The 20,955-nt window shown below is 42.2% G+C and overlaps 1 protein-coding gene across 1 annotated transcript in view; it reads right to left on the reverse strand.

Annotated features, from left to right (window-relative positions):
• Window positions 1-409: 409 nt before the first annotated feature.
• LOC103376166 (protein unc-13 homolog A-like) overlaps window positions 410-20,955 on the reverse strand; it is a gene marked incomplete at its 3' end in the record, with an annotated part of 28,961 nt that continues 8,415 nt past the window's right edge. The window contains exons 6-38 of the mRNA XM_008306535.1: window positions 20,502-20,572; window positions 20,225-20,279; window positions 19,801-19,830; window positions 18,172-18,385; window positions 15,468-16,568; window positions 15,216-15,318; window positions 13,910-13,953; window positions 13,216-13,294; window positions 12,662-12,667; window positions 12,489-12,563; window positions 12,166-12,385; window positions 11,236-11,463; window positions 9,660-9,801; window positions 8,547-8,716; window positions 8,298-8,413; window positions 7,625-7,788; window positions 7,303-7,456; window positions 6,944-7,012; window positions 6,528-6,617; window positions 6,037-6,171; window positions 5,764-5,891; window positions 5,004-5,089; window positions 4,759-4,885; window positions 4,572-4,668; window positions 3,433-3,576; window positions 3,238-3,315; window positions 2,671-2,748; window positions 2,499-2,587; window positions 2,251-2,394; window positions 1,262-1,385; window positions 1,093-1,098; window positions 583-639; window positions 410-490 (exon numbers count right to left, since the gene is read on the reverse strand). Coding sequence (XP_008304757.1) covers window positions 410-490; window positions 583-639; window positions 1,093-1,098; window positions 1,262-1,385; window positions 2,251-2,394; window positions 2,499-2,587; window positions 2,671-2,748; window positions 3,238-3,315; window positions 3,433-3,576; window positions 4,572-4,668; window positions 4,759-4,885; window positions 5,004-5,089; window positions 5,764-5,891; window positions 6,037-6,171; window positions 6,528-6,617; window positions 6,944-7,012; window positions 7,303-7,456; window positions 7,625-7,788; window positions 8,298-8,413; window positions 8,547-8,716; window positions 9,660-9,801; window positions 11,236-11,463; window positions 12,166-12,385; window positions 12,489-12,563; window positions 12,662-12,667; window positions 13,216-13,294; window positions 13,910-13,953; window positions 15,216-15,318; window positions 15,468-16,568; window positions 18,172-18,385; window positions 19,801-19,830; window positions 20,225-20,279; window positions 20,502-20,572 — 4,505 coding nt within the window. The remainder of the gene's footprint in view (window positions 491-582; window positions 640-1,092; window positions 1,099-1,261; window positions 1,386-2,250; window positions 2,395-2,498; window positions 2,588-2,670; window positions 2,749-3,237; window positions 3,316-3,432; window positions 3,577-4,571; window positions 4,669-4,758; window positions 4,886-5,003; window positions 5,090-5,763; window positions 5,892-6,036; window positions 6,172-6,527; window positions 6,618-6,943; window positions 7,013-7,302; window positions 7,457-7,624; window positions 7,789-8,297; window positions 8,414-8,546; window positions 8,717-9,659; window positions 9,802-11,235; window positions 11,464-12,165; window positions 12,386-12,488; window positions 12,564-12,661; window positions 12,668-13,215; window positions 13,295-13,909; window positions 13,954-15,215; window positions 15,319-15,467; window positions 16,569-18,171; window positions 18,386-19,800; window positions 19,831-20,224; window positions 20,280-20,501; window positions 20,573-20,955) is intronic.

Below are 20,955 nucleotides of genomic sequence, written 5' to 3' on the forward strand. Positions count from 1 at the left end.
GGATCACAGTCCCGCCGTGCGCGAAGGCCGACAAGCGCAGGGCGAGGACCCGTCCATCGCCGCTTGCGGCTTTAATTTGTAATTGCTTCTGTTGCATTTCCATTCGCTGCGGGCTCATTTTTCACTGCAATATAAAGTCCTGCCCCTCTGTGGAAGCCAAATTTGAATTTCTTTAATTATTTATTGTACAAAAACTGACAATAAATCTAAACACAACCTGCAGTTCAACCAAAAACTCCCACAATTTTTGTCACATGGCTGTTGGTCACATCTGAGTGGCTTCATAGTTGCACAGAGGAGCACATTTTTAAAATGTTTCTACAGAATGTGGTGAGGGCAAGCAGTTTTTGGGAGTATTTTATAAATGAGATTTAAAATAAAGTGATCCTGACTAAAAATCACTTTGTACCTTAATAGTGTCCAGTGCGAGCTCGATCACTGCACACTGTTTCGGAGTCAGAGCTTTGGCCTCCTCTCGGCCCATGTGCTCCTGCAGGGCAGAATAAACAAAACAGTCCGTTGTTGTTGACATCTTGTGTATGTTTTACAAAAATGTATTATGTGTGTGTGTGTTATCATCACCTTTAGCTTGGAGAGCTGGCCGAGCTCCTTAGCAGCATTAAAGATCATCTGAGTGCCCTGTCCAGGAGAGACAAACAGACAAGTGAACACAAAGTGCAGAGATAAAAGCAGAGGTGCTTCAGAAATGTGCCGGTGAGGAAGATTTGCAAAGTGAAAGGTAAGTGAAGGGGGAAAACAGTACACGTTTTATAACACTTTAGGTACTTCCATAATGTCGATTTGAGTGAAAAATATCTTTTACACAAACAGAATAAACATCTTGGGAGTCATTTTCAAGGAGGGAGAGAAATAAGGTTTAAGTGCTTTAGTGTACAGTCAGTCAGTATTGCAGGGATTCATGGGCAAGTAATGTTGCCTCTGGTGCACCGTGCTGCCATTTAAATCTTGTTTTGATGCACAGTATCCACAGAGAAGGAAAAAGTGGCAAGGGCTACGGAGGGTGATCTTAAAAGTTCCTTTTAAAAATAAAGTGTTTCTTCATGCTGACAAAGGCTACACACACATACTTACAATAACCTAAGAAAGGAAGAACAAGAGCAAGAATGGGGAAATGGCAGGACAGGCGGGTTAATGTCAAATTATAGTGTAACACAGCAATGAAAAGCAATTTTACAAGCAGAGAAGAAGAAGAGGAAAATGGTGAAGATATCAGGAGTGAATGTCTTTATCTACCACATACCGTCTGGTCGGTAAGAGTTGGAAGCACAATCGTTTTTTCCATCGTGTTCATCACCAGTTTCCACAGTTCCTTCAGTACTCTCTTCAGGACCGTCTTCTCACAGATCTTAGCAAACAGCGACAAGCTAAGACACAAAAACACACAATTTTAGATGTAAAGTCAGCTTTGCAACATATAGTTTCACTTTTTTTAAACTGTGTGCACGAGTGAGAGTTTGAGTGTGCACGTGAACGACTGTGACTTGAGTGAGTCAATTTATACGACAGTCAAATTATTTATTGTTCACCTGCGATGTTGACCGCTGTAAGAAGTTATTTAAGATCAGTGCTATTACATGAGTTTCAATATCATAATAAAACTATTTCAAGTTTCTCAGTTTAAGGAAAATAAACTTCCATCCATTTTCTATACACCGCTTAATCCTCATTAGGGTCGCGGGGGGCTGGAGTCTATCCCAGCCGACTTAGGGCGAAGGCAGGGGACACCCTGGACAGGTCGCCAGTCCATCGCAGGGCTACACTTAAGAGACAGACAACCAAGCACACTCACATTCACACCTACGGACAATTTAGAATCACCAATTAACCTCAACATGTTTTTGGACTGTGTGGGAGGAAGCCGGAGAACCCGGAGAGAACCCACGCTGCACGGGGAGAACATGCAAACTCCACGCAGAAAGATTCCGGTGCCCCCACCGGGATGCGAACCGGCAACCTTCTTGCTGCGAGGCAACAGTGCTACCAACTGCGCCACCTTGCAGCCCAAAAATAAACTTGTTTTCTTAAAATCTTTTATTTCACTTTTTTTTCCTTTTATTCAGGAAAAGCAGTCTAAAAGAGAAAAATAGGTAAAATGTGTGACTTTTCCTGATTTTCTTATTTAGAGCAAGAAATATCTGATCAAACCAAGAATATGATCAAACATTCAATTCTAGCTTTTGAGACACACCACTTAAACTCCATTTGTGCTCAATATCCAGTCATACTAACTTGCTGTCCAGGAAGTCCATGATGGGCTGTAGGACGTTGTCAGCCTCCTGAACTACACTGCCGTTGGCCGGGACAGTCTGACCTTTGACCTGGGCTAGGATGTCCCCCATTTGCCTCACGTTGTCCTCGATCTGCGGCTGGAAACTATAAAACCAACATGAAAAGAAGAACATGAGAACAAACCTTGAAATTGCCTCTAGAACCTGGTTGTGGCTGGTTTCATTCGGAAATCAAACCGACACACCCACCTGACGGCAAAGATGCGGCTGAGGTCGTCCATGACGCTGTTCAACTTGTTCTGCAGCTCCTTCAGGAAGTCACTGGCCTCCACGTTGAGCTGGAAGAAGATAGAAGTGATGAGTGAAACAGCCATGACATATTGGGACAACCACAACAAAAACAGCATCCATGGAAACTCACATCTTTGCCTCCCATGGCCTCAAACATCTTCTCCAACTGAACTCTGAGCTGCTGGATGTTATTGATTATGATACATGGCTGAGGGGAGACAGAGAAAAATCATTACACACACATTTCTGTCTCGTTCACACTCTCTCTCTCTCCCCTGTCTGCTCCCAGCTTTTTAATGTAATCAATCAAGGTTAGTCCTCTAAACTTTTTTTTTTTTTTTTTTATTGCTTCTTTGGCAAAAACACTCTGGGTGATGCAGGGCAGGGGAAGCTGGAGTTTTCAGTAATTACTGCTCCTCTGGAGGCTCCCGGTCTCTCTGGGAGTGCAGCCCACTTTTCCCAGAGCCTATACCACATTCAGCTAATTACACAACCCTAATTCACTTTGAACACTGCAACCTGGGCACAGCTATTACACTGAAGAGCAGTTTATTGTGCTCAAATTAATCAACTGGAACACAAACACGAAACTGCGTACTTCTTAAAATGCAGCTTAAATTACAAAAATTTCCATCTGCTACCGTGCTGCGTCAAGCTTGTCTGTCGTATTCCACTTTGAAATATCACGGACGCTCACCACTTTCTCTTTCTTGACATGATTTGGGAAGTCCTTCGCTATGATGTCAGCGTAAGACAGCAGGACATTGCCGATGGTCTACGAGAAAGGAACATAAATTATGGAACATGCAGAATTACGGTAAGAAGTGCATTCGATTAGAGTGGCTGCTAACGTAAAGACATTCTGTACGAGCATCAGGAGGGGCAAAGTCACCTTGGCGAATCTCTTCATGTAGTTGCCAACAATCTGAGGGTCGGGACACTCCAGTTTGCGGATGATTTCAAAGCTCTGATTGAGCTGAGAGAACACGTCCACCACCGAGCAGGAGAACAAGGCGTGCTCTGACGTAACCTGGAACTGGAGAACGAGAAGAAAAAAGAGGGAAACGTATGAGAAGGTGTTTATAGTACTGACCTGAACATGACTTTTACTGAAAGTAGGGGTTTTGATTCCCCAAAGGGCCACCTATGGGAAAAGTTCACAGCTCTGCCACACATCAGGGACGATGAAACTGAGCGATTCCTCTGAAAGCGTTTGGATCACGGCGATGAGAGGGTTATGATGGGGAACAGAGCGCTCATTAACAGTCTGGCCATTAGCCCAGAAGTGAATAGTGTTATGGTATGTGACCGAGCCTGGGGACTGCTGTTTTGCTGACACAGGAAAGCTGAAGCTGCCTCGGGCGACAGTAATTGGACCCAAAGGATCGCTGACATATGAGCTGGGAGAATCTTCAGCTGCTTTGTATCGACCTTCTTGCTGTGTGCGGATATGTTGGCGTGAGAGAGACTGGCAGTGTGAGACGCTGCGTGTGTGTACATCGACTTGCGCTGTAGCATCTGCTCGGTTCCGCAGTGAAGTTTTTTTTTTCTTTCCACTTGCCGCTGGTATTGACTCATTATTGATTGCCTTGAGGCCTTCAATCTGCTCTTCGCAGCTTGGAATGTGCTGAGTCGGAGGGATGATGTGAACATCCCAAATTTGCATGAGAAATGCATGAATACATTTTTCGGGGGGGATGCTACAGGTAGATTACTTTTAAGCTTCTTATAATGTATTCCACTGCAGTCTCAGCAAAATGTGATTGTTGAATTCTAGTTAAACTTTAGTCTCCCATAACTGCCTGTTTATTTCTCCACATTTTTGTAGTCATCAAAATGAACAATTCCTTAAACAGCAAAAACTGCACCTTGACTACAAGTTTAACCAGAAGTTTTTAGGTGTCTTCAAATAAGTTTTAATGTTGCAGAAGCAGAAGAAGCAACAGGTGTGGATTCTCAGGTGTGGAACACATGAAAATACGAGAACAGCTTCATAGTTTTCATATTAAGAACACAGATGAAAACAGTTACCCCGTCTTTTTTGTCTCTCTCCAGGGCTCCGTGGAGAAAATCTCTGGACACTTCCTCATTCTCGTCCAACCACATGACGACAAACGGCTCAAACCATCTGCACGGCAAAGAATGACAAGAAGCATAAATCTTTGTGCCTCAGAGGTAAACGCATCAGGAAAGGTGAGCAGCTGTGTACAATACTCACGCTGGATATTCAGGTACATGTTTCTGGAAAGTGACCAGTTCCTTGCAGTACTCATTATAGAGCCACTTAACCTTGAAGTGCAAATTCATATAATCTGCACTTTTACACAGGCGGTTCTTTTCATGCTCTGAATATCAAAGAGAAAGAACAAATGAGGAAAGTCCCACAATACGCTCCCTCTGTTTCCACATATGTAGAGTAGTTTGTGACCCACCATCCGAACAAAACACACACAACATACTTACCCTCCATGGCGTATTTCATATCTTGTGCAAACATGTTCCACATGACCTCAGCGCTGATCTTGCCTACATTGAGTTCCTGGGGAAATCTAGAAGAGATATTACAGTACTCAGATCTAAATCCAGCTCTCCATCCAGTAATGGTACTGTATTATTTAACAAGACAACCCAGGCTCGTTTTAAAGTAACTGCATTAGTGCTTCCTCTGTATGTTTTCAGCTGCTACAGAAAAAAAAAACAAAAAACAAATACACTAAAGACATTGTGAAATTAGCAAGATACTACGATTCTCATTGTTTTCCAAAGCAAAGTCAGTGGGTTCATTTAAATCCATTATCATTAATATTAAATTAAATGTTTTAAAATCGGACTTGCCACACCCACCAATGCTGTTGTTGTGCAAGAACTGCTCGTCTTTATAGAGAGCTGTTAAGAGTTTACTGCAATTACAGAAATATAATACAGAAATATACTGCTGTTAATACCGTGCAGTTGGATGTTTTGTTTTGTAACTGTTATATATTCTTAGATGCTGTAGGGCTTCTTTATTTTCCTTTCTAAGACTGACAGGACATGCCTCTAAAAACAAAGAAAGGCTGTTTGTTTGACGTTTGGCCTGTTTCTGCTGTTTCACTTAAAAAAATAAAAAAATTAAAAAAATCCCATACAGCTGTTGCCTCATACAGCTTCTTAGAAACTCTCAAACATTGCCTCTGTATGACACATTTGAGGAATTAGGCCAACGTTAAGAGCACACACTCACTGATTAAGGCAAGGCGTGTATGAGTTTTTGTCCTCCTCTATGATGGAGACAATGAGGGTGATGAGTTTCGACCAGAAGTCCAGGTTTTTGATGCTGGGGCCCTGCTCATCTGGAGGGACAGCTTTTGACTGGAAAGAGAAAGATGTTGTGGATTTATTCCGTAACAGCTGCATCCATCAAAAATGTCTTTGTCGTAGCACAGTGAGAGCACAGTGGAGGCACTAAAGTGTGGCAATAATGTACTGGTAAGACATTTATTACAAACAAACTTACAGGATCTGTCTGATATTCCCTGTTGTAGAGGTCGTGGCAGTTGTTGAAAATGTACTCGTAGGTGGAGTTGAGACAGGCTTTAACGCAATCCTTCACCACCTGACTCGCCCTGGGGGGACTCTGCAGCTCCTGGACCTGAACACAAACATTACACAGCATATGGCTGAATCAAAAACAACTCTGGACCAAGTATCTGTCAGACACACGGAGTCTTACCAGGAGGTTGTTTCACTGGGAATTTAAACACAAACTCACTGAACTGCACAAATGCAACAATATACATTAGCACCCTCACACACACACAAACACACACGCGCTAATGCTAATAGCTTCAGTTTGGATAAGGTAATGTTAAGCTGATTTTCAATTAGTGCCTCAGGCCACTTTCCAGAATGCACTGCAAATTTGCACCATGTTTAGTTTTCAGCTGATGAAATAAGAAAAAAAAGAAGAAAAAAAAAGAAAAATAACCAGCAGACATTCATTCTTACCTTCATTCTAAAGAATGTGATGCTAGTCAGCAGGTCAACAGTGGACTTGAGGTCTTGTAGCCTTTCAGGACTGCTGGCAGGGAAGTTATTCTGAAAGCACATTCACAAACACAGAACATTATAAAATGCTGCACAAAATTGTCAATTTAGCTTTAAAACATGCCATTTTCTCTAATAGTGAGATAAAGATTACAAAGACTACTCGTAATCCTCACTAAACAATCACGTTTTCATCACAGACCTTGAACAGATGACAAGCAAATACATACATGTACACACAAAAATAGCTCAAAACAGATGTGGTCAGCAAGAGCTGGATAATCACAATCACTCATGAGACGACGTAGGCAGTATGTCATTTAGAATCAAACAGTTCAGCATTTTCTTTTTCTATAACAGAGAGAAGCAGTGAATACCCGATACATGGACAGGTCAATCCTCAGGGAGTTGTGCAGCTGATCCAGCAGTTTGACAAACCTCTCCTTCTAGAGAGAGAAGACACAAAAACAGAACAAACCACTCAGAAATGCAACACAACTGACACACTATTTGTTCACATTTGACTATGTAAACTCAAGGGGGATCGGGCGAGGCTCAGCTGATTGGAAATAGGAGGGGACACGTTAACTGACTTTCAGGTACAACCTTGTTGCTATGAACAGTTTGCCATTTATTCTGAGTTTTTAAGAGCGCTATCATCTTCTAGCATTTTTCAGTTGCAGCTACATGCATGGAAAAGGGGCAAGATATCACAAAGCATTTGTCAGTGACTCACGCCAAAGTTCGATGCAGCAAATCTGTCCGAGGCAGAAACATTGTTGGAGGACTGGGTGGTGTGGGCGTAGTAAGCATTGATGTTGGCCAGTAGGGTGCTCATCACAGCTGGCACCCCTGGGCACATGTATTTAGATGACAAGCAGGCAAAGTGGCTGTGGAGCAGAAAGAGCGAAAAAAACAAAAATTTTTTAGTACATTTACTTTCTTCTCATGCACCCATTACTGATGAATAAATAAACTATAAAGTCATTTAACTGCAAGTGGAATAAAAGCAATTCTGTTCAAATCCAAAAGTTCGACATTTAGCTTAAGGTACTGACGTCATTGCCTGGTAGATGGACTCCACTCCGTATCTCATTGCAAACTCATCCACAATCTCCTGAGCCGTCTCCTCAAAGTACACCTTCCAGGCGTCGTCTCCTTTGGCATCAGGAATCTTTACTACCCCGCTATTTTGCTCCTCGGTGGTGTACTGGAACAAATGCTGAACGCAGACAAAGGACAGGTAAATGCAATGTGGTGGCTAAAGCTATTGCTCATATTGTTACTACCAGTAATGTATCTAATCAGCCAGATGAAAAGTCCACATGGATCATTTTAGGAAAAACACAGACATATGTTTATCAGAACTGTACATAAAACAGTGAAATAGGACTTTATGTGTGTTATATGTGCCATTGTGTCCATTCATGACCTCCTATACTAATGAAAATAGCTCAATAATGTCAGACAATTATTAATAAATAGAACTGTAAAATTGTCATAACTGGTCAAATGTTGGTAATTGTATCTTTCATCACAAGGAAAATTTCCCAGGGTATTTTCCACAGTGATTGATTATGTTAATATGAAACCCAGAATTAAATTCACTGGAACTGATTAAATTGGGATAGTAGGCAGCTCTTGCGTGTTTGTATATTATATTTAAAACGTAAGTGCAAATAATCACTCAGACACTTGGAGGGTTTCGACCAGATGTCCAGCCAGACTGACCTCATGCAGACAGGTGTACTGGACGTGGTAAGGAGCCACCGTCTCCTCTCCTTTGATCTCCACACTTATGTGCATCCGGATGGCTCCCGACACGGCAGACTTATCTGTTCTTTTGTCTGTCGCACAAAAGTGAGATATTCATGTCTCTTTAATTGTCAAGAATCTGTTCTGCCCACAGCAGACAAACACTTGAATCATGTGTTTCTTGTGCTGTTAACTCTACGTGGCTCACTCCAGTCATCCACTCACCCAAGTTGTACCAAACGTCCATCTCTCCGCTCAGAGTGCGGACTTCGATGATGGTCTGACCCAGGAAGTCGTCGCTCTCACGTTTGAACCTCTGTTTCACTCGAGACTTGATGTCGTCATCCTCGTCCCACACGCGAACCTTGATGCGGTCAGACGAGTTGTGGCATTCGCTGGAGACAGAAATAGTGGGACAACATCAGAAGTTAGCAACGGTAATGCAAAGGAACAGAAGGTGGAGAAAACAAGGGAAAACACACTCTAAGCACTGCATGGTTCTCTAATGGTCACTGATGTTTTTTTTCCCTTCTGTCACAATTTTAGTCATTGTATGCTCATTTTTTGCTGCAGTATAAAGTCCTGCACCTCTAAGGAAACAGCACAACCACGACTAGAAGTAGAAATAACTCAAAAATACATTTTGTTTAGTATAGCAAAGTTACAATGTCTTAAATCTTTTTTAACCAATTTTTAAAAAAAAATTGGGATCAACATGTACAACATTTTTCCAAGTGCCACAAAGAGACACCAATACTGGAGAGAAATTATGACTCTACATAATATAAATATTGTACTAATTACATTTAATGTTCTTTTTATTCTCATCTTCTATGGGCTTCATGAAAACACAACCTGTAGTTCAACCCAGATCAGCCAATAAGTCCCTTTATTTTTGTCACGTGACTATCGGTCGCAGCTGAATCATAACTAGTTTCACATTTGCAACAAGAAGAGCAGAATTTATTGTTTTTAGCAGAATCTAGTTAGAGCATGTTTTATTTTGGCCAATTTTTTTTTACAAGAAAAGTAAAATAAAGTGATTTAATCCAATATCACCATTTAGAGCTTTCCAATGGAGCAGCACATAATAGTCATTTAGTTCAAGGATCATTGGAAAGCTGAAAATCCATTGTTTCTGTCATTACACTTTCTGGTTCTGACAAATGGTGTCATTTTCCCAGGGCTGTTAAGGATAACATGCCATTTCAAACCCACCAGCAGGGTTTGGGGTTCAGAGGCTACAAATAGGTTTTATGAGGTATAGCCCTAAATTAGACAGCATTCTTTATAGTGACATAAAATGACAATTTAGCATTTTAAACTCATTGTACTTACAAGTGGAAGTTCTCTTCCCAGACAGGGTTGAGGTTGCCGTAGATGGTCTTGGTCCTCTTCTTGGTCTTCCCAACTTGAACAGTTACATAAGGGTCACTGGAGCCTGTTTTGTCTTTAGCCTGAAGGCCCTGAGCACACACCACTGCAGATGAGGTGAGAGACAAAGAGACGCTTAAAAAAAGAAATCGACAGCTGTCAGATGACATGCCCTTACACTGTATAGGTCTAGAACAAGCTGTTTTTCATTTTATATTCAAATAACAGTGCATTCTGAAATTATTCAGACCCCTTTACTTTTTTCACATTGTGTTATGCTGCAGTCTTGTGTTAAAATTGTTTCTATACATTTTCCCCTCATCAATCTATACTCAACACCCCACACTCACAAATCAAAAATTGACTGTTAGAAATTTTTGCAATTCTTAGGAAAAAAGGAAAAATTGAAATATCACATAGACATGAGTATTCACACCCATTACAGCCTTGAGTCTTCTTCTTGGGTTGGATGCAACAAGTTTTGCACAACTTGATTTAGGGACATCCTGTCATTCCTCTTAGATCCTCTCAAGGTCTGTCAAGTTGGATGGGGACAGTTGGCTGACAGCCATTTTCAGGTCTCTCCAGAGATGTTTGATTAGGTTCAAGTCAGTGCTCTGGCTGGACCACTGAAGGACATTCACAAAGTTGTCCCTAAGCCACCCTAGTGAGGTCTTGGCTGTGTGCTGACGGTCATTGAACTGCTGGAAAGTTTAGCTTCAGCCCATTCTGAGGTCCATAGCATTCCAGAGCAGGTTTTCATTAAGGGTATTAATGCTTTTTGCTCAATTCTGCTTTCCTTTAGCTTTATTTTGGTCACTTTTTCCCCCCCTTCTCCCTTAATTGTGCCGTTTGGTCAGACAGCCAGCTGTTGAAAGGTTGTTCCACACTGCTTTGATTTAGGATTTAAAGAGCCCTTTGTGTACTGATATGATTGAGTTTGTCATGAAAAATAATAGTGGACATGTGAAGTACTGGAAAAAGATTTTAATCTCGATAATTTGAGGTGTGCTGACTTTTGTTGTGACTGAATTCCTACCATAGGCCATGTACTTTTAAAATAGTAAATCTGATCTGTTACTTTAACGTAATTTTTTTTTATAGCAATACATTTTTTAATCATTTGACATCTAAGTGCATAGTGGTGTACAAACTTCTGTGAAATATGGCATGCCAAAATATTTTTCCAGTAATACCTTTGCAAAAATTAACATTCCGTTTTTGCTTTGTCATGGTAGAGATTTCAGTGTAAGTCTGCAACATAACACAATGTTACAACAGTGAAGAATTCTCAATACTTTCTGAATGAGTATCAAATCTGTGGAATTTTTCAGTCAGTAATAACAAAACAGCACTACTGCAAGATACCATGACATCTATATCCAAAACATAAATTATGGACAGCATGTTGGTTTTATTTATTAAACCAAAAAAATAACCACAGGCTTGCCTCAGTGCACTTTCAAATTTGCACATGACTCTCTCTCACTCTCTCCTTAAATGCTTGATTCTGCTAAAGAAAAAGAACACTTAATTTCACCTGTGATGCTGATCTTTGCTGACCATTTGGATGTCCCGTCGAGCACGCTCTGCTTGATTTGTTTCATCTGCGTTCCATGTGCTGTTTTGTCGAGAGCAAATACTTCCTGGATGAGCTCAAAGATCTCCGGCTTATTCCGCTCTCTGATCTTCATGCGGTCCTTCAGGACCATGATGATGTTCTGGGTCCGGTCCTCTGCCCCATGCTTGGAGCTCTTCTCTGCAGCTCCTGATTAGAAAAACGTTTCAATAAGGGACACGCAAAGAATATATATAGAGAGTGTATATATGCAAGGCAATATGGCCCATAGGCCAACCAGCTTATCTCCAGTTTCCCTGCAATACATCTCTTTAAAGCTGAGTGCCGAGTTAAGATAGCATCCAATCAATTTTGAAAGACATTCCTTGGCTAGAGACCAAACCCCAAACCTCCTAATACAATGGCAGAAACTGTATCCATTTAACCACTGATCTGGTCAGGAAAAAGCAGTTTGCTAAGCGAGTGTTTAAGATCAACACATGTTTTTGGCAACAAGATCTTAAAAGATTCTTTGAACACAGGAGAGAGATAAATTATGCATTGCATAGACTGACTCTGAAAGTATGGGAATTGAATAAGTCACCCCTTGTGGAGCAGAATTACACAAAACAGTATGGATGCAGAGGCTATGGGTAGACGAGAGAGAGAAAAAGAGGCAGGGGTATGACAGCACATTACTCAGGAGATAAATTGGAAAGGAAGAGGGAGGAGAATGTGAGAGTGGATAGAGGACAAGAATAATGGGATGTCAATCGGGCAGAAGGATTCAGAGGAGGAGCTAAAATAGTTCTGGGTCTGTGTAGACAGTCAGGTGTATGTGTGTTGAAGTAAAGGTAGATGTTTAACAGCGTACACGAATGTGCATTCCTGCAAAAATGTTTGTGATCTTACTCTGCAGACAGTCAGCATTGAGGAGATCCTGGCACTTTTCGTGGCATTTGACACCACACTCAGAGCAGCGCATGCCTTGGCGTGCGATACCCCACAGCAATCCCTCGCATTCATAGCAGTAGGTGGGGGTGGTGGCTGTCCACACCTCAAAGTTGTGTGGAGTAGTGGAGGAGATGGGGTAGATCAGAGCCTGCAGGGTCTTTTTATAAACGTGGCTTTTCTGTAAGCGCCATGGAGAAAAGAAATAAAAGTTTGATTCCAGCAGTGATTAAATGTTTCAAGATACTGAAGACGGAAAAAAGGACCCTGAGGATAAAACCCACCAGCTCCTCATTGCCCAGAGTGGTGGAAGCCATGGCCGAGGTGATTCCAGCCTTGCGTGAGTTTTGCACCAGAGACTGAGAACAAGAGGGCAAAGAGAAAAGTGTTTATGCTTCCATGTGAACTTCAGTGTGGAGTTACATTTGATTTCTTTCAGGGATAAACAAATACTCACCATCGCCTAATGAGTCCAGGCAATGAGGAAAGACAGGACGGAGAGTTAAAGGGGAGAAAAGTGTGGAAAAAAAGACAGAATATTTTAGGAAATTCAAACACTAAGCTGTACAAGTCTTTATGATTTGTATGTATGTGTAGGCAGACAATAAATAAATATAACAAGAAATCTGACAAGTATGTCCCAACCTCTTGAATAGAACAGCTAAGCTACACAGGTTAACTACCATAATTACATTAAGACCATAGTTATACAATTAAAGCTGTAGGAGGAACAAGAGTCAGAATTCAACAAAGACAGCATTTATGAGTATATTCACTTTTGATAATAACAAATAGAATGGTGGGAAGTCAGAGATGAAGAAGTGAAACCATGTGTAGACGTCGGAGTGTAAAAAAAAAACAAAAAAAAAACAGCTACAACAGAGGCAGAAAAAGAGATGATAGAGAGGATAGATGATAGTAGGGAACCAATAATGTCTTCACAAAAACGATTTCAGGGCACCCCACGAAAATGGTGTATTTTATGTGTGTGCGTTCATGTTGTTTTCTCACCAGATCTCTGACAAGAGGAATGGCTTTCCTCTTGCGAAGGTCAGGCATGCTGTCAATACTCAAGAGCGCGCCTCCCATTCTGAATGAGAAAAGTATGAATCATTATACGTTTATTTGTACACTCTTCAGTACTAAAACTGGAGCAAACATTTCTATCATCAAAACGTCTTACTATGAAATCATGTTTTGCTACTGAAGGGCTGATATATTTATCTCTCTTGTTTTTACTTCTTAGTTAGTCAAGGACTTCTCAAGGACTTCCCTGGTGACTTTAATTACTCCGGCTGCCTCGTCTCAAATGGTGGGCATGACACTCTACACACCCGGTGTAATTGCCGGGTTTCTATTTGGCTAACTTAGCACTTCTTCAGTATGCAGCCGCAGTTTCACTCCGAGGTCTGCCTCATCTACAAATGACCTGCCAGCTAAGTCAGGGCAGCCCAGTGCTGTTCAGTGCTCACTGGCCAAATGCCACAAGCTGAATGAGGATGTGGACCAGAATGAAATAGAACAGAGGATTCCCAGGCTAAAGAAGAGCATTTTCAATCTGAAGCAGCGATGGTAGATTTCCCCACTGAGCTGAGGATAACATTAATTTAATTTCGGGAGATATTGCATTATTTTAACTAATACACTGACTCATATGTAGTTGTTTTCACGGAAGAGGGGAAAAAAAATATGGGAGGAAACTCACCCTCCTTTACCAAACCACAGCGAGCTGGAGGTCTCTCCACGAGCCTAAGAGAAAAAGAAGGAAATTAATAAAAAGAAAAGAATCCATCTTAAGTTTTGTCCCTGCCTCTTTTTCTAGCCTTAATATACTGTATGAATGGGCTACATTACTTCAATGAAACATTTCTGATAAGGAAACTGCTTTATCAGACTCTTCGCATCTAAAGTCCCGTGTGTTATATTGTATCAGTGGTTGAAAGTGGATTAGTGCGTAAATAAAGCTGATGAAATGTACAAATATATATATAATCCATATGCAAGCACAATTCATAACAAAAAAGCAGCTACTCAGTGTTACCCTTATTAATTTCATTTCAGAATACATGAATTGGTTATGTAACTATGCAAAAAAAAAAAAGAAACATTTCAATTTAAATATGTTTCTGGAGAACCAGACTGGAGGACAGCTCTTGCAAAATACAAAATAAAAAAAAGATTGAATTGTTGTGAAGATGAATGAACAAAGTGAAGTTGCCTGTTTATAGACAGTGAGGATTTCAACCAGATGTATCTCCTTCTTTCTCTCAAGCAACCATTCAGGTGGTACCTACCTGCAAGCATGCTCCAATGATGGCCGAGCAAAGTGCATGTGAGTGTCACTATGGCAATGACATGAAACTGGAAAGAAAACAAAGTGGGTCGGCACAAACAAACAAAAAAATAAAGACAGGGGAAAGGAAGCCAAACGTACAAAAACGCAACGCCACATACATCAACATAAACATCGAAGCAAGTGATTATTTCTTTGCACAACTGAATTCAAAAGTAATGAATAGCAACATAATATGTAAATAAAATATGTAAGTGAAAACTGGCCAAGCAAAACTAAATGTGCCAAACTAAATCAAGCAGTTCTGTCAAGCAGTGGTGTGGTGCTGCACCCAAACTCAAATAAAAAGGTTGCTGTCTGACAAGTATTTTTATTCTACCAAAAGATATCAATTATAGAATATGAAACACATTAAGCCTGTTTTCTGACGTCTGGCAAAAAAAAATAAAAAATCAAACGATCAAAATAGAACTCAGAAAGTTACTGTATGTACCCAGCCTCTGCACATAAATAATGCACAACACATATATATTTCAAAGACTTGGTAGACACTTTTAGAGTCTCTTGAACTCAGGTACATCTTTTAGATTACAGTGTGGGGTGAATCAGGCCCACAGCTCTGGGATTTGACGGGACTGTTAGGAGGACTGGACTGGAAATTGAAGTAAGGGTGGGGCTTGAACCAGAGCTGGCACTGGGATGAATTTGGTGCACTTACCTCCCGAAGCTGCTCTAAGACCTTGTTGTAGAGCCTCAGCCAGTTCTCTTTGGCTCTGACTGCTGGGTCAACTGGCTCTTTGGGCTCCTCTACAACTGGAGGACTGAAAGAAAAAACATGTTTTGATTTTCTATGAAAAATGTTTTCAGCTGACACACTTCCAGCAATTGTGACTTATTGATTCTTTTACAGTCTATTTTTTGCTGATGATTCAGTTCATCGATTGGATTCCCTTTCAACCTTCACTCCTACCTCTCAGGTGGCATCTCTTTTTCCTCGACTGGCGTCAGCAGTCTGCTCTCTTCGAACTGCTCGTCTTCCAGCTCCATGGGAATCTTCTCCTCAAGCTGATCCGGGGGTGTCCTGGCCTCTTCCTCCAACATCCTTTCCTCTTCCAGCCATGGCTCTTCCTCCTGCTGGGGACCCTGGTCCTCAAGAGCAGCTGACTGTGTGGTGGCAGGATCATTGAGTTGGGATTGAGGGGACGTAGTGGATGGGGGCTGCTGAGAGGAAGGGCCCGTGGCAGTGGAGGGGGGCTGGGCGGCTGAGTTAGCCAAGGTGGCTGGGTGGGATGGAGGGACAGAGCTGGCTGGAGCAGACTGGTGTTGTGGAGGTACAGCTGAGGCTGGAGGGTGAGACTGGGCAGGCTGGGCAGTGGGAACAGAAGACAGGAAAGTCGAAGCCAAGCCTGTAACTGCAGCTGTTAGAGGTTTGGCCATTGAGAAGAAAGAAGTGGCGGATGGGGCTGGTTGTGGCTGAGGCTGTGTTTGCGGCTGGGGTTGTTTAGGTGGTTGGGCTGCTTGCTGACCAGAAGGGGGCTGTGCTGTTGGTGCCATCCCAGGAGGATGAGCCTGGTTGGATGTTTGGTTAGGGGGCTGAGTGGGAGGCTGCTGTTGGTGCAGGGACGGTTGTTTCTCTAGAGGAGGTCTAGAGCCGGATGCATCGAGTGTCGGAGGGGCAGTTGACGTAGGAGTAGGAGTGAACGGAGGCTCCATGTCCTCACTGAGGGTCCCGTCCAAATTGTACAGATCCTCATCATCGTACATCATCTCCTCATCCTCATAGAGGCCTTCCTCTTCTCCCTCGTATAATCCTCCGTCATCCTCCTCGTACAGAGCGCCCTCTTCTCCTCCATCTTTGCTGTAGCCACCCTCATCGCTGTACGCCCCCTGCGTCTCATCGGGGTCCCAGTCTGGAGAGCCTTTACTGTAGCTAACGGAGGAGTGGCAGGAGTGGTAGGAGTCATTCTCATCGTAAGGGTCCCTCTCTCCGTACTCACCGCCGTAGTCTTCCTCGCTCAGCTGACTGCTGCACCGGCTGAGCTCTGCAGACGATGCATAGCTCCCTGTAGGGCTGGAGGAAGGAGAGCAGAGGAGAGAGTTACAATGCAAAGCAGCAACGTGCCCTGGAGAGAACAGAGGTAGTAAAGAGGGTTGCAGTTTTTAATAATGAACATAAAAACACTTTATTATTGCATGTATACTAATGAACTCGTACACATGAGTACAGTAAATGGTCTACCTTTGTGAACTATAATCTCAAAACTGCTTACAGAGCATTGTAGTAAAGCACTTTATAGCCTGTACACTTTGTACTATATTGGACAGCCCTACTAAACACCTTTTCTACATGTCTTGAGGGTGGCCAGGAATAATGCTGATGGCTAATCAATGGAAAGCACCGGGGATACAAGAGTACCAGACAAGTAGCGAGAAATAGAGCAGAACAGCAAGGTGAGAGGCCTCCAGAAAGCTGACAAAAGAAAAAGAACAAGCATCCAGAAATGCAACAAACAGGGAAAAAGTATTTATACTCCTTGATGAATGGGGTTATTAAAAACAGAATAGAGGCACAGAGAAGAAGGAGGATAGATGGGGGAGAGGGAGAACGTACAGACAAGAAGGGAGTGGTGAGCCAAGAGACAAAATAGAAGGAGAGAGAGAGAGCACAGAGGGAGGAGGAGATGAAGAAGAATGGGCGGGGGTGTGAGGAGGTTGCCCTGTCCAATACACTCACACAAGCAGCTAATCTTAAAGTATTGACCATTAGATTGCCAATTGAATAATTCATTAAGCAAAAGGAGGATGGATGCACATTTTCATTCCCAGTCAGTGAGAAATATTTCAATGAATTCTCAGAAATGTAACAAGTACTGTAAACAACTCTGAAAGAAAAATAGCATTTGGTCTGAGCGACATAATGAAGGACCTGTATACGCACAAGTAGCATGGCAGAACGTCATCAACTATATTCATTCATTAATAGGCCCTATTAGCAGTTTGTACTTAAGAAAATAATGATGGCTGAATTCTTTTCAGCAGCTTTGGTTCCAGGGTTTTGTGCATCCTAGCTCACAGTCACACTGTCATGCATTACTAGGACACTTGAACAAAACAGAACCAATTTTTCTCAGTAACACCTGGGCTTTTCCTGCTATAGGAGGTCAAAATATCTGCTGTGAGCTATGTTAAAATCTCACAAATAATCTGGCACACGCCTAGTACTAACCTAAGGGTCATCTTGTGAAAAATTAATCAGTGTCTCCCACTTGACCCCCTCAGAATCAGCTGTTTTTTAATGTATAATAACCTTAGCTTGTTTATCAAAGTCAGGCAAAACCTCCCAAATTATAAAGTTTTAATCTGCAAAAACACAATTATTTTATGTCTTTTTGAAGCCATTTATCAAGCAAAAATGCCAAAGGCTCATAGGTTCCAGCTCAGATGTGAGAACTCGCTGCTGGAGTTTCTGTACAAAATCATTATGAACTCAAGTGGACTATTGTCGGAACACACCACAACCCCATCTGAAGTCACCTGCTGCTCTGGGAAAGCGTGATGTGCAATTTTCACAACTTCACAGAAGCGAACAAATAAAAAGCAACAAAGACATAACTGAGCTGGTAATGGCCATAAGCATTACTGTCTGCCCTAATTACACTAAAGTAGGCACACACCTGACAGTTCTCTGATGGTGGTAGTCGAGGTCGTGGCTGTTGCCAGAGCGCGGGTACGAGAAACTTCTGGAGCTGCGGTGCTGGTGGCTGATGGGATACTGGTGGACAGAGGCGTTGGGCTGGGATGTGCTGTAGTACGGAGGGGGGATGCTGTTACTGGTTTCACTGCGATAGTCGCTGTCTCTGTCGTCCACAGCACTATCTGGGTCTTCATCTGCACAGAAGCACATGCAGACGCAACATGAAGAAAAAATATTTCAGTTTGTTTTTCACATAGAGTGAAGTAGCAGCAAATGAAAAACTAAAAAGAACAGAGAAAAAAGGGGAAAAAATCTTGTGAAATGGATGATCTCAATCGACACATTGGCATACGGCACAGAGATAAGAGGCTCTAATCAGTGCTGAACCAATCTTTAAGTACTATGGTAATTAGAGATAATATAGATGTGCTGGCAGCATTCCACTGCTGAACCCCAGTTAGACCCATATGGGTCATTCAGAGTGCATTCATACATGAAACACATGATGGACATCATCAGCGCCTTCCCCTCAGTCTCATCATCATCATAACTGAACATCAATCTGTTCTGCTCACTGAGGAGAAGCTTGACTCTCCTCTGGTGTCCATAGATCAAAGATTAACATCCCAGAGGAAGGCGATCTGAGACTCTAACAGTGCTGAAGCAGTCAAAAGTAAAACCAGTTATCAATTAATCATTCATCATTATCCATCATCATCATTCGCACGCTGAAAGTCACTGACGAAGGCAGCTGCTGCAGCTCCTACACCTTCATCTTCATCTGTCTGGACATGTAAACACTAATTAAAGGCATCGAACTTGATTTCTCACTTCAACCATGTCCCCATATGTCTCACTCTCTCTCTCTCTCTCCTTCAGTCACTTCATCAGCTCACCGATCCATCATTACCCCCCTGCTCTTTCTTTTATCCTCTGAGTGAACAGAGATGAGATGAATCGCTGCAGTTGTGTGGGTGAGTCTGGCAGGCTCTTACATAAGACCATCTGCTAATCACAACAAGAGCGAAAGCAACGGGCAGGGACGTAGAGGGACATAGGGGACTTTCTGCATCAATAAGTGCATCCAATATATTGCATGTATGTATATAAATATATATATACAGTACACTACAAGTTCACTGGGTGCAGTGTGGACAGTTTACGTCATGTCTATTAGGACAGTGCTTATATTTTTCATTATCATGAACCTGTACTGCAAAGACTAGGTTTGAAATGTAACAATTCTGGGTAATGCACAGACCTCACTGGTTTTCAGTGGAAGTTCTCATGACCAAAGAATCAGTCCCATTTAAAGCTGCTGAGGCCTGATCATTATCTAGAAGTATTTAGTAAAACTGCCTCTGAAACGAGATGTTGCTGTTTAGTTTCTCTTTTTTCATGCTGAGACCACTACAATAGATGTTTCCTCCATTTTTTTTACAACAGTGTAGAAGGACAAAGTCAGGACGAGCAGTCTTACAATGCTCTTGGTAAACACTTAATATTGAATCTCAAAGTCAGCACTCCCAAAAATGTATTGTTTCATTTCAAATCTAAAGTTGAATTCTCTGTTAAAGTACTGGAGTGTATGTACTGTTTGTACACTTACTTTGTTGGTCTCCCCACAGACTCCAGTTACCTGCAGTGAAACATGAGGGTGTCAGTATTGATTATGAATTGCGCTGGTGTTCAAATGTAAACATGCATTCACACCATTAACGCTTCAAAGTTCCCAGATGGAGCTGGCGAGTGGAAAGAGAGCCCAGAGTGAGTGCTGAGCCTCCAAGTCTTTCCAGCTGCCCCAGACAGCTGGCTCAGCAAGCTCTGCAGACCGGGCCAATAGTCTGCTTGCCTCTGGACATCTGATATCGCTATTGATCCCATACAGTGCAGCAATCCAGGCCCTTTTACCCTCTAACGCACAGCGACCCATGTGTGGTAACACACATGCGGAACTAAAGCAGTCTAATTACATCTTAACAGCTAAAGACACAATTCTCATGTTCTGCACATACTGGCAATCGGCTACTCACAGCACTGGGTTCCTGGCGCACGGAGAGGGCGTTCCTGTTCCTCCTGGTATGAATACTGGAGCCAAGAGGAGCAGGACAAATGAAAAATGTACACGGAGGAAAGTGGTTAGCTGGAAATTAACAGGGAAATTTGATGCCTATACACACGAGGTGGAGAAAAAATGTTGCTAGATTTAATATTCTAATGTGCAGCATATTCGCACAATTAATCATGTTGCTTTGTTCCTACAACAGAAGGATATTCTGGGGTATTAAATCAAACAGGGTGACAGCTTACATCTTGGTCCCTCATGGCGTTGAGCTGCTCCAGTTTTTTAGCCCAGTACCGTGCCTCATCCTCAGGGATATCTGAAAACAACCAGCCACACAAACTCAGGTGATAAAAACAGCCAAAATGGAGCTCCACCTACCTAAGCACTTAAAATAGTTATTCACAAAACCGTCTGCCAGAGAACAGCTTTGTTCTCCGTCCCAAACTCAACCCGAATGACGACAAAGTATGGAAAAACGTCACATTTTTAAATAATGTTTGACCCAGATCTGTATGCTTTAATAACGTCAGTATAGAACTGCAGATACTTTGGCCCAGTCAGAATACAGTGACATTGAAAACTAGCCTTTTAAGTTACAGGCCTAAAGCCAAATCCCTATAAATAGGTCAGGTCCACAAACTAAGGAGTCAGGTGTACAATATCGACTAGAGGAAGAGGAAACAGTATGAAAATGACACC

This window comes from Stegastes partitus, unplaced genomic scaffold (genome assembly GCF_000690725.1).
Source record: "Stegastes partitus isolate 25-593 unplaced genomic scaffold, Stegastes_partitus-1.0.2 Scaffold3688, whole genome shotgun sequence".
Classification (NCBI taxonomy): domain Eukaryota; kingdom Metazoa; phylum Chordata; class Actinopteri; family Pomacentridae; genus Stegastes; species Stegastes partitus.